This window comes from Drosophila montana, unplaced genomic scaffold, assembly GCF_035044405.1.
Source record: "Drosophila montana isolate Dmon_TW-CO22-7 unplaced genomic scaffold, ASM3504440v1 contig_3200_1, whole genome shotgun sequence".
Lineage (NCBI taxonomy): Eukaryota > Metazoa > Arthropoda > Insecta > Diptera > Drosophilidae > Drosophila > Drosophila montana.
The window spans coordinates 4,091,885-4,104,814 of record NW_026998080.1 but is presented as its reverse complement, the minus strand read 5'-3'; the positions used below and the strand labels follow the sequence as shown (position 1 = coordinate 4,104,814).

General features: G+C 34.5%; 3 protein-coding genes across 4 annotated transcripts; 1 reads left to right on the top strand and 2 right to left on the bottom strand.

Annotated features, from left to right (window-relative positions):
- Nucleotides 1-1,256: 1,256 nt before the first annotated feature.
- LOC135431985 (uncharacterized) lies at nucleotides 1,257-3,295 on the bottom strand. Its single transcript, XM_064687419.1, has 2 exons — nucleotides 1,602-3,295; nucleotides 1,257-1,541 (listed from the first exon to the last, which is right to left on the bottom strand). Exons 1-2 carry the CDS (start codon nucleotides 3,206-3,208, stop codon nucleotides 1,289-1,291), a joined length of 1,860 nt encoding a protein of 619 aa, XP_064543489.1. The 5' UTR covers nucleotides 3,209-3,295; the 3' UTR covers nucleotides 1,257-1,288.
- Nucleotides 3,296-5,333: 2,038 nt separating this feature from the next.
- On the bottom strand, nucleotides 5,334-7,540 carry LOC135432477 (uncharacterized). Its single transcript, XM_064688199.1, has 2 exons — nucleotides 5,615-7,540; nucleotides 5,334-5,547 (listed from the first exon to the last, which is right to left on the bottom strand). Exons 1-2 carry the CDS (start codon nucleotides 7,474-7,476, stop codon nucleotides 5,334-5,336), a joined length of 2,076 nt encoding a protein of 691 aa, XP_064544269.1. The 5' UTR covers nucleotides 7,477-7,540.
- A 559-nt stretch (nucleotides 7,541-8,099) lies between these two features.
- On the top strand, nucleotides 8,100-10,019 carry LOC135431610 (uncharacterized). 2 transcript variants are annotated; one of them, XM_064686826.1, is made up of 3 exons: nucleotides 8,223-8,237; nucleotides 8,296-8,422; nucleotides 9,140-10,019. In XM_064686826.1, exon 3 carries the CDS (start codon nucleotides 9,147-9,149, stop codon nucleotides 9,936-9,938), a length of 792 nt encoding a protein of 263 aa, XP_064542896.1. In that variant the 5' UTR covers nucleotides 8,223-8,237; nucleotides 8,296-8,422; nucleotides 9,140-9,146; the 3' UTR covers nucleotides 9,939-10,019. The 2 variants fall into 2 exon arrangements, with proteins under 2 accessions (XP_064542895.1, XP_064542896.1); XM_064686825.1 differs by lacking the exon at nucleotides 8,296-8,422 and having other exon boundaries at nucleotides 8,100-8,237.
- Nucleotides 10,020-12,930: the final 2,911 nt, after the last annotated feature.

Sequence of the window (12,930 nt, the reverse complement as noted above, 5' to 3'; positions counted from 1 at the left end):
CCCCTTGTCGGGCAGTCCCAATTTGAACAGACTTGTTATTATACCATGTACTCATTGATAATGATAACCATTATTATAATGGTTTTGTGCAAAGTATCGATTTTTAGATTATGTTTTTTGACCAATCTCGGCGATAATAAGAGCGACAAATTTGGAATTTAGTAGCTCGTATATACAAATCCAAAACATTGAATTTGTTTTCAGTATGTACACACTTTGGATGCCATAATTTCGCCCTGAAATATGTTAGTGTTATATACTGGACTAGCCGGTATTTCGAGGTCTTGCCCTGTCCAAGGTTTTTTTCTTTAAATTTCGTTAAATCAATTTCTCATCCACTTTCCGCTCGTGGAAAATTTAAATCTACCCTTACTATTATCAGCTTCACATCTCAAGTTTATTTTTACCTAGATCTTCAACAATGAGCTTGGAGCTCATCGCATTAAAACCTAAATGTTGGAATTAACGTTGTTCACAATGTCCTTCGAAAACGCCTATTTTCCACTGTTTATGGCTGATTTGTTAAAATCGCTTTAGAGCTTTTTCATTAGGTTCTTATGTAGAACTTAGAAATAATGTTTGTAGCTTTGGGTGAAGCTTTAAACTTCGCCCTTAAAGTTTTTGGAGGAAGTGTGGAGGGGTGGAATTTCTAAAAAGTTTGAAACATATCTCATATTAATTTTCATAAAAATGTATGCAAAAGAGCTATAACCCGAAACTTTGCCCATTTAACTTTTGACCAGCTTAATTCCAGCAAGGAAAAGGAAAACTAAAAAAATGTATGAAATAGATTATCGCAAAGATCTTTGAAAACTAATTTGAAGTGGAACGGATGTTAAACAATACTTTATACAATACAATACTGTCATTAATTCTCCATGTAGTGAATTAAATATTTAAGTCGCTGAAACAAAGTTTGAAGATGATCGGTTAAAACTTAAAACTTCGCATACAAATTCTTGAATCCATAGATTTCTCTAGAAGAAGCTTGAATTTTGCGAAAAGCGTGACACAGGCTTAAATTGAAATTTCATCAAAATCCTTGGAAATGAGTTTCAACTGGAAACTTCATCTACCAAATCATTAACAGAATTTCTGAAAATTTCAATTATTTATGTCGTGTATAAAATAATTGTATACAACTTTATCAGACGAGTCGGTGAAGGTTCCCATATACTACAGTAAAAATGCATTATTTATCAGTCACACAGGACAAACAATTTCAGAGAAATATTATTTTTTATTTATAGGTTTAAATACATGTAAGTAATAAGTTGATTTTCATAATTCATGGCTTTTCAAATTTTAGGAATTGTTGGTCCACGTAGAGTGAAAGTTTCGAGTTACGCTTAGGCAAAGGTGGCGGAGAGCTGGGCGTGTCTAGGCAGGTGCCAAGCTTGCGACTCTCACTAAATGGTATTGGCATCTCATACTCGATGGGTTGAGCTTCTGTATTTGCGAAACTTTCTTCGAAATGAGTCGATGAGGACTTTAGGCTACATGAACTCGGCATTTGTATGCTCGTTGATGCTTCCAATGGCCTGGATAAAGGGAGAAAAATGTAATTAGGTAATTTTATAAAAGGCGTAAATGGATCTTACCGTTTGTCTCCGATTCCAAATGAACTCTTGTGCATTTGATCTTTGTCAAAAGAAGGTTTGTTATATTGTGATTCAGCTATTGTAGATACGCAACATGTCTTCTCAGATTCCTTGATGACCATGATATTTTTTGAGCCCTCTAAGAGATGGGGGAAGGACTTAATGCCCAAATATGCAAAAAAAGCGCCAAATATGGTTGATATGAAAAATATCAGACACAGCATTCCGATGGTAAACTGCTTATCACTCTCAGCAATCCAGATGTCATCTGTTTCATCATCGGCTCGGGCTATGGGTATATGCAAGGGCTGGCAAAATAATGGAGATATGACGACAACATTTATAGACATCATACAAAATGTGTAGGTACGATTTTGCCTCAGCGCATCGGTTATCAAATATGGCTCTTCATACTTCATGCAATTGTAGTCCCTTTCTGAAGCTGAAGACGCGATAGTCGTATATGTGTTCAACTCTTCCGTGAACCAAATGATATTCAAGTTATCAGATTGAATATATCCGCCTATATAGGCGCGTACGCTATAATTTTGTAATAGTTCCAGGTCGAGATCATAGGCAGGAGGTTCAAAAACAAAATATTGATCCTTTTCAATCACCACATCTCGTTTAATTCGACTATCCGAATACTGTTCCGAGCTGGTTATAGAAATCGCTTGCGAGCAACTCAATTGAACTATTGGACCGTAAATGCTTGCATTTTTTACATTTTCGTCATGGATCTTTTCCTGATCTGTTTCCGGCGTTACTTCATCTCCAGTAAGAAGGATATCACTTTGCGATTTAATTGGTGCATCGCAGCCGAGCTCCGTAGCTTCAAGTTCATCAAAACTTTTGCCATAAAGGTTCAACGGCATCCGGCAATATGGAGTACTCACAAATAGATTTTTGTTTTCATTATAGAATTTGAGCAGTGATCGCAGTTGACAATTGCAGTGCCAGTTGTTGGGCTCAATGTCGAATACTAAACGCCCGTTTCCGATGGCGAGTATATTGGCATTGATATTGGTTAACAAATTGTGCTTTAAGTCAACTAAAATCAGAGTTTTGGCAATATCCTGAAAGGCATCATCCTCGATTGCAGTTATTGAGCAGTGTTTTAGGTAGAGGTAAGTGACGTTCGGAGTTCCACTGAAAACTAGTTGACTGAGAGGCCCACTAAAAGTGTTATGGCTCAGGTCAAGGTGAATCAAATTTTCCAAATATATATTGTCGAAAATATTTGAACTACTTTCGAAATTTATGCCGCAATTAATCTTCAAGTGTGTTAGACTCATCTGAACGGGCTGCAAGAAAGTAAGTCCTATGTTGGGAAATCGAAAATCTATTTCCAATTTCCGTAATGCGTAGAGGCCTAGAAGAGCTCCGCTGCTAACTTCATGAAGTTTTAGGTCAAGCCAGGTCATATGTGAAACCTGCGCAAACATCGTCGAGCTAAATGCACCGCTATTTATTTTCCTAAATTGGCTTCTGATTAGCGCAATTTTTCGCACAGTGGAATTCACATCAATCCAATTATCCTCAATGGAATGCTGCATTTGATTAGATATTACCAAGGAGCTAATTTCTTCACAATAACTTGCAGTCATTACGGCAGCTGCCTCCGCGTAAATATTTATGCTGTTGAAGCACTCGATACGGCAAGATATTTCGCAACAGCCTTGTTTCGATCCGTCTGTAAGGAGTCTGAAAAAAATGGTTAGGAAAACGCAATTTGAATGAAGAATGATTTTTTACCCCAACGAGTCAATCGAATTGTCGTCATTTTCCTCAAAGCTGTCTCCTGTCTCATTGGCCAGTTCTGTTCTGTTGTCTGTGATTTTTTCCAAATCTATAGAATTGCTCTCGCTGTTCACCCGAAATACGATATATGTAACTATGGCGAATATAAATAATCCGAGACAAAATGTCAACAAAATCCATGAAAATATTTTCGTTGTCGAATCGTTCAATTTATTCGAATCGGCATTTTGTGAGCTGAAATTATTTTAAAATAGTATATTAATAAGGTGATGATCCTTTAAATTAAAAAATATCAAATTTACATTTCTCATGTTTATACTCTTAGCTGAACTGAAATAATTGCAAAATGGTAAATTATTAAGGTTTCGTAATGATCCTTTAAAAAAATCATAGTTTTATCGATTTCGGAAACAACAAGAGCTCTAGCTCCCAGTGCTAAAATTTATGATAACTGGTCATGTTTGCATGAAATCGATAAGTATGGATATCAAAATCATATTTTGTAGCATACATTGCGGCTGTTTAGAGCTATTCGTATACACAGACCCGGAATATTTAAATTTTGGAACCCTATCCTAAGTTTCCAATAAGTTGAAGGAAGCATAATAAACTGAATAAATTTAAAAAAATATGTCAGCTTGCTAAAGTAAACTTTCCGTATCTTATAACATGGCTCAACTCCTATGGTTTCGCATTAATATAGGCAACTAGAACTTTGATATGTAACTTATACCTTCAGAGAAGCCTACGTCTACGTGAATAAAATAATTCTACCAGTTTTGGATATTCGCGTGTAACTTTCTTGCCGAGTACCTAATCTGTTTCAAAGTTAATTCAAAGGTTTTAAAATGACGTTCAGAAAGTTAAAGTAGGAATCTTCTTAAGCCCTTTAACGAATAAAGAATATTTATACGTTTTTAATGTGCATATTAATTTCTGATAATTAATGAATTACAAATTTGTTTAACTTTAGAAAGTTACCTTGGTGGATCGCGGCCTTTGCTGCTCTTTTTGTTTTCCTGATAATTCGTTGCCTTCTTTTCCAGCTGCATTATTGTAATGGAGCTTTAACACAACTGTCACGCATTTGCCAACTGATTAATACTAAGTATATTCACAAAATGGCATTTGCATTTAGTATCGGCTTATCGTTCACATAAACTGTATATGCTGATAATGATAATACTTATTCATATGACCAATCAATATTATCATTGTTATGATAACTACATATTCACAAATAATCAAATTTTTTTGTATATATATATAGATATATCTATGCATAAAACTGTTTGAACTGACTGACTGACGGAATTATTGACTGACGGACTTATTGACTGATTGGTGATCAACGGACAGATGCTGAAATTTGCACTGTAGTTACCTTATGTGATGAAGGTTAACGTTAAGACGGGGTTTCGGGAAATTCCTCCCGCATGTGTGGAAAAATTGCTAGAAACGTTTCAAACTCATTTTCAAAGATCTCTGTTAAAATTCATTTGATGGGTGTTTGCCTCCAGATCAATTTGGCATCTTAATCCGCCAACATTATTCTTGGTCGAAATTCATGTCATAATGGTTCCCTTAAATATCCTATATAGACATGGTTCAAAATTTCCCGCACCCATAACTCGGTTAAATTTCATCAGATTTTCATGAGCTTTGGGTCTTTGTTCAGGGCTTTGCCTCTCATATTGCTCTACATAGGCTCTATAGGAAAAATCCATCATAAATGAGTTTTTGTATGGAAAAATATTCTGTTTGCTTAGATATTTTTACCCATCTCAACAGTTACGAGCTTTACTATTCTTGCCACATATCTGCAAAACCTGAAGCCAAATATATTTCGATACTTTGTGTTTTTATTGGGTAGGTTGATGTCTGTGCACGATTGGGTTGGGAAAACGCCGAGTAAATTCAGTTTTTTTTATTATATTTATGCAATTTATTTAAATTAAAAACTTAAAGTGCTTAATAAAGCTCTTCATATAACTCAAAGCATTCATATGTATAAGTGTTAGGATTTGTGGATATTTTATTTTTTCCCTCGTATGGCGGCACGGATGGGGCGCGTTCTAAGGGTGGTATATTGTACTTATTTGATTCTCCTCGGTACAGTTGTGCTTGTTCTAAATGGCGATAGTATGCTACATATTCGTTAATGCTGTTTTCGGATTTTGGGTACCTATCAAATGCAAATTTTTGTTAATAATATAGCACACATATAACGAACCTCATTCTCATATGCTTACCCAATTGGGTTGGATAGCTCCATTTCAAAACTCAGAGGCAATAGAACCATTGTGGGAGATCCCCGCGACGGGCGAAGCAAGCGTTTACTTCCGCATAGCCAGGTCGGACGAATCCAGAGAACTCCGTACATGACGAATAACCCAAGGGTTACGCTCAATAGAATACCGACTATTCCAAGACCTACAATCAGCGAGCTGTGTGCCTCAAACCACATTTTCTTCTCGCTACATGCCAAAGTTTGATGTGACCGACAATTAAATGGCGAGGTCATATTTTCTTCTATTAACAGGCAAAATACGTACGCGGTGCCGCAGTTTAAATAATTAATCTCAACAGTTATATCATCTACGATTTCAACGGCATCGTCTTTAGAAATTTGAAAAGTATCTTTTGCATTTGAAAAATAGATGATGGTCCAAAACTGAGAGTCTAACTGGGATAAAGTAAGGTGGACTGCGCTGTCAGAATCGTCTTCAATTATAATTCGTGCATCGTAGTATACCGTGGTGTTACTTATAGTTTCTTTGGCCGCATTAATGCATACGATATGATCGAATAAAAGAGGATGATCATCGCCTACCGATTCAGTGGTCGTTATATCCAACTCGGTTGTTGAGCTATTCAGTATAGTCGGGGCAGCCGGCGTAGTCGTGGAAAGCGACGAAGTACTTTTCGTAGTTTTTACTGCAGCTGTGCGCCTTGTTGTTGTTGACGTTGATTCTGTTTCATCTGTGCTTTCAGAACTATACGGAATATCAGTGCTAATTAAATTTCTTGTTTTTCTAATCAGTTCAAAGCAAGACATTATATTTGATGAATTTAAAGAATCTAAAGTAGTACAGCTACAATCCCAATCATTATCCACGAGATTCAGCGTAATACCACTTTGTATGGAATTCAATATAAACTCAGGACTAAATTTGGTAAGCTTGTTGCCGCTCAAGTCCAAGTATCGAAGAGCATCAAAGCCACTTGTTACATCAAAACTAATACTGATCAGTCTACAACCTGCTAAAATTAGGTACTCCAAGGCCGGCATGTTCTTAAAACTGTTGGTTTCTGCCGATCCTCCGATATTGGTTCCACTTAGATCTACGACTTTGAGGCGTTGATAATCTGCGTCGCCGAAAAAGTATTCAGGTTTATATATTTTATAATGTGTATATTCCTGATAAATTTTCGCTGAACGTAGGGTGTTTGCCAGTGGTAACATAATTCCTTTACATCGCAGCGATTTTCTTCGATTGATCAGTGTGAAGTTCCTTAGTTTATTCAGCCCTCGAAATGCATTGTTACTTATATTTTTGAGCCTGGCATTGATTAACTCTATATTCAGGAGACTTCGTAAGCTGCTTTGATCAAAGGCGTCATTATTAATATAGTTCAGTTCACAATTGTTTAAAACTAAACTTTGCAGTCTGTAATCACCATCAAAGCTATTATTCCGCATTACTCCCTTGGGAAAGTGATAGTTTTTAAGGCGAAGTATAAAATAATTATTGCAAACCGTTTTTTTTTTGGCATGTTTCTGTCCGAGAACCAATTGACTAAAATTATGATTGCAATGGAGGTTTTCTTTGCACCATTCGGCATATTTTGAGAATGGCAATTTGTTAAAATCAACTTTTACTTGAGGCGATATCGTTCTTGATATTTTAAAATCCTTTGTCTGGGAAACCTGATTGTTCTGTGCCGGTTCATTTGAAAAGTCAACATTGCAAATGATTAAAAGAAGCACAAAGCCAATTGCAGCTGGTTGTATGATGTACTTCAGCCATCGGATTTTGCGTGGTTGATAGAGTTTTTCGGGTTGTCTTGTAATCTCTTCATTATTCAAATCGAATGACTTGGATTTAAACATATTCGGAATGTTAAAATCAATGCTTAAGCGATAACCGTCAACTTTTCAACTTGTTCTCAGGGCACTAAACAGGATTGTCATTTGTGTGGCTAATTTACCAAATTAGTAACGCCCATTATCAGTTATTTTTCCAACTTATTATTCAATATTATTATGATAACGAAACAGATTAGATTACGCAATTGCAGGAATAGCATTACATTGCAGGAATAGTACATACCGCAGAGGCCAAGCACAACAGAATCCAATTCAATCAATTCACTTTGATTTAATCAGTCTATATAATATAATATTAATCGTGACAAAAGTCGAGTTACATGAAAGATTTGAAAGAGCAACCTTTACTGGGGTGTGATCACCGAATCCAAAAAGCAAATCAGCATCAAAAGGACAAGCTATCTTTAGTTCTTATAGGTTCTTCGATCGATGCGACGGATGGACACATAAGGTTTAGTTTCTCAAAGTTATATGTTATTAATATATTAATTTTGCATGCCAAATTGGCGCTCACAAAATTATTTAAACTAAAAATTATCATTCAAAAAAGTAGAATTATCGAAATTTATGTCTGTTTCAGGTATCTCACTAGTGTAATTTAGAACATATCGATTTTTTTTTACATCGGTTAGTGACACCAAGAAACATCGGCAAACATCGAAGGAAGTATCGATGTTTCGATGGTTTCCCATCCCTGTTATTGTCTAGATTGCAGCCGAAAAAAAGTAAACATTTTTGGAAAGGCGATCCCAGCGAAAATAAAAGTAAATATTAATATGTTAATATTAAAACTCTATAGATTTACGATTAATTTATGTACAGCCGTCAAATATACGTATGTTTAAATATGAGCAGCTAACACGAAAGGTTCAACGCAATGTAGTGAAATGCAATAATAATGGATATGTACGGGTTGGAATAATTTAGATGCATAATAAAACTCGTAATGGTGAGTTAGGGTGAGATATCATCAATTACAACAAAATGTGTTATGCAGAAATTCGAATTTGAAGCTATCCTTGTGGGAGCTATTTATATGGGGTTCGATGCTGCCTTTCCAACTGCATGGGGCTTCAGTAAGAAAGCCTTACAATTTATAGACTTGATCCTGCTAAGGAAATGTAAGGGGCCGGATATATATCCTTTTGCGAAGAGTTAATGATTCTTTAACACTGGGTATTTTACGCATTGTTAACAGAAAGTAAACAGATAACAAATGAATTCGTAACAGAATGCAAGAATTGTCCATTGAACAAAGCGTACAATTGTATAACGAAATAATTCTCTAATAGATCCCTTTGTCCTTTAGAGGAATGAAGAAAACAATTAAGAGCAGTGCAGTTGCTTGGGTCCATTTTTAGAAGAGGTCATGAATAGTGGACCGAAGGTACAGGTCATCGCAGTCGTTAACCCTTATAGAACTTGGAAGTCTTATAAAAATTCCGGGTCACCTCGATTTTGATGGTTAAATTTAGTAAGATAAGAAAATGTGTAAAATATAATATTGGGTTACTAGTTGATTTCATTCTTAATTTGAATTAATTTATTATGCATCTACATACATATACATTTTATTATAGTTGGGTTAACATTGCATTAAAATATAACATATTATAACATAAACATATATTTTTATACATTTTTATATATGCTTTGTTTTTTTTAGAATTGAAATGTCCACAAATCAATGGTTACACGGCTATTTTGCGAAACTAAATCCTGTGGCTGAAAAGATAGCATTTGATATGAGCGAAGTGATATCGGCTTATGATCATGTGTGGCTTACGTTAACTCCGACTCAGCAAGACAATATTCTTAATGACACTATAATAAAGCCAGAAATAACTATAAGGTATTATAATAAGCCAACATCTAATACACAATCTCAAAAAGAAGAATCCTCCAGATTGAACGAACAAAACAGAAAAAAAGGAGCTAAATGCCAGGAGCATGATATTATATATACGTATGACAGACTATATATATGCACATTTATTCATCAAAATGTTGGTTTCAAGATTCTCCACGATGAAAACATTGGAGACTATCGTGATGAACATTCATTTCCATTCAGTTATAAAACCAAATCGCAACTGAATCTATCAGAAATTGGAAAGAGTTTCAACAATCTTGATTCCAGCATTCACGTGAGCCCTAAAAAAATACCACCAATTAAGAAAAAATCTCTTACCGAACCCGAAACAGATCACCAAAAACAAATAATATTATTAGAGGAGGAACCGAAGAAAAGGAACATAAATAATTGCACGGAAGCGATCAATTTAATCGCTGATGAGAAGTTCAATCTCTTATCCAGTTTCGGATCAAAAAACACTCTGCTAAGCATATCGTCTGATTCGAATGATTTCGAAAACGACTCCAAGGAGCAACATTCTGAGAACAGTAAACTATTGCCAGATAAACTTCAAATGCCCAAAGGCTTTGATTTTTTAAGCAACTGGTAGCCTAATTAATTTCGTATGCATAATAATATGCGTGTCTTTACCAAAAACAACCACATCATTTTATATAAAAAAGTCTGCTCAAACATAGCATTAAATCAGAACAATTGCTTATAAAAATAAAAAATTGATAAAGAAACTACATTAAATATAACTTTATATTTATTTAAAATTACAGCAAATTCTGATAATACCATTTCCTAAATTGTAAATATTCAAAACCTTTATGATTGGAGAGGTTGATCCACATCAATATCCTAGAATTGAACGTCCCTTTGGTGCCCGTGAAGTAATAATGTGTCGTCGATAGCTTGCCCCGTTTCCAAGCAATCTATAAAAATTGATATTAAAATGTTTACCCTAAAAATTTACCATATCTCTAAAGTTTTAAGTGCTAGAATCACCAAATTCGACATGTTGTGCTGCCCATATATTATTAAGCTTTAAAATAAGGTCTATGTTAGTTTTGTAAAGAATAGATACTAGATCGGAACAATCATGTGTGGAAGATTAAATTTGGAATCATGTGGAATATTAATGTTGAAAGAACATGTCACGGATGGAGAAATTTAATTTGAAAATAGATAGAAAGCTAAAGCAAATAGTGTTTGCATATAGAAAGATTTGCTTACGATGGGCATCCAAATTCATAGTCGGACCTAGTGCGGACCTAGTGACAAAATATGACCTATTATTTGTTATACCCTTGTAGAGAGTATTATTATTTTGTCATAAAATGTGTAACGCATTGAAGGAGACATCTCCGACACCATAAAGTTAATAAAAAAGTGTATGAATATTTATAACATCGAGTTGATATAGCAATGTCCGCCTTTTTGCTGCTATGCGAAGTAGTCTCAGTTTTATAAACTTTTGTCTGGATAAATTAATCAGAAAAAGTGGGTTTGGCTGTAATCTAGTGTAATTGGCGCAAAAGTATACAAAGCACAAAACGAAAGGTCGACGATCGACGAAATCCTTATAAAATTTAAATTAGCTTCACGTATCACACTTATGATTGTTAAACTGTATTATAGTTAATAATGAATTAATTAAAATATTGAACAAACGATCATTACCCTTAAAAATTTTACGATTGATATTTTGTTTGAGCTAAAGCCGAATTTTATTTAATTTTTGTTTCAAAAGTATTGTATCTTAAAAGAAATCATTGCTAATTTAATTAGCTAGATGAGTGTGTACAATTATAGAATTTGGCAATGTTTTCTCTTAGTCTCACATTGCTATGAAATCCGCTAGATTATTGCCCCACACAGCACGTGAGCTTAAACGTGTTCTGCCGAAACGGAATGATTGCAACCGTATTTATTTTTAATTACGCCTAAAAATACATTCATAGCATATGCCGCCAAACGGCACAACGCCAAAGTATTTGAACCCCTTATATATGACATTATAATTGTTTCAATATGTTTGTCAAAGAACATGCAAGCACCTATGCATACAATTTAATTTTGAATTCTCTTGTAGAATAAATAAAAAGCCATATTGCAGAATATATTTTTTTGTACTTTGTTTCCAATGCTTTTTCGTTTTAACTTAGTTGCACTTTGTTTTTTTTTGCGATTCAGACAATACTCATAAATTTGTATGTTCTCATGTTAATCTCCTATATTGAAAATTAAATTGAGCAAATAATCCGTGTCTAAGTACGCACACACATGCAGTACGCATACTGCAATGCAATGTGCTTAGACTCTCCTCATTCTATTACAATAGAGGTACTAGCAGCACATTTGTAGTCTTATAGTCGCTTGTGGTTTGTTCAACCGATTCGCATGTTACAAAATGAGCATAGCTAGGTCACATTTGTCAGAAAACTATAATTTAAATAGAACTAGTGTAGTGGCTTGCTCTTGACCACAAACAACGCTGCACATTTGCCACTAATAAAATGGATTTACAGTTGCTTATTCTCGATGTATGCATTTCACTTTTACCTTTTCCACCCATTTTCCGCCCGTGGATAATTAAATTAAAATTTTTAAATTTATCTCGAATATATTCTGACCTTACCTTATGTGATGGCAGTTGCTAAGATGGGAGATTGACTAACTCCATCCATCTCTCTTTGGTTCAAATTCGTATTCAAGGATGTTCATGAAAAGTCATTTGAGATGTGTTTCGCACTTTCCGCATAATCCAAGCTTCCTCTGTGGAAAATGCGGTTCAACGATTTTATGAGCAAATGATTAACGTTCTTTGTTGAACCACAAAATTATTGTGAAAGCTCTTTCTGAAAATTTCTTAATGATGCGTTTCCCACTCCCACTTTTTATAAATGCAGGTCAAAGGTTGAATGGGCGAAGTTGCTGGTAGATGATAAACTTCATTTATACGATTTTGGATATTCCATCCGCAACTGTGGTATTTTGGCGAAAATTGTCAATCGTCCATCTAATTAGCTTCGTTAATATTTATTTGATACGTATCCCATTTCTATATACAGATATCCGATTGCTTTTCATACAATCGGCTGCAAACTCAATTTACATAAACTTTTTGGGAAACAATGCATAAAGACTATTTATAATTAAGATGTCTTAAAATTAAGATGTCACTTAACCACAATTTTTATCGATTGACCTTTTTATTGATTTATTAAAATTTTTGCAAATTGTGTATGAAAATAATGTTGTATGCGGAATGATTCCTGCTGCCATTGACAAAACATATTTGATTGTTTATTTTAAGCAAGGTTCATTTAAATGAAATATCAGGAATGAGTAAATAAGCATTAAATGCATAATAGGAGATTTTTGATGCAGCTTTGCATGTAACATTTAACACATTATTGTACTTAAGGATAAAGGAATATACAAGCATTAGGAAAAAATCGATTTAAAAAAGAATTTGTATTTCCTTTGTCGATTTTGAACTCGCAGGAGGAAAAAATCGGAGTTAAAATAGCAGCAGATACACACAGTACATCATGCAATATTATCGCAATTGAAATTCAATTCATATTATTAAA

What these genes read in the sequence shown, in the direction of transcription:
- LOC135431985 (XM_064687419.1), bottom strand. Translation starts at nt 3,208, where the DNA reads ATGACTGCAAGTTATTGTGAAGAAATTAGCTCCTTGGTAATATCTAAT. An exon ending in TTTGGAATCGGAGACAAACG is followed by an intron (nt 1,542 to 1,601) that starts GTAAGATCCATT and finishes CCCTTTATCCAG; the next exon opens with GCCATTGGAAGCATCAACGA.
- LOC135432477 (XM_064688199.1), bottom strand. Translation starts at nt 7,476, where the DNA reads ATGTTTAAATCCAAGTCATTCGATTTGAATAATGAAGAGATTACAAGA. An exon ending in GAGCTATCCAACCCAATTGG is followed by an intron (nt 5,548 to 5,614) that starts GTAAGCATATGA and finishes TGCATTTGATAG; the next exon opens with GTACCCAAAATCCGAAAACA.
- LOC135431610 (XM_064686825.1), top strand. Translation starts at nt 9,147, where the DNA reads ATGTCCACAAATCAATGGTTACACGGCTATTTTGCGAAACTAAATCCT.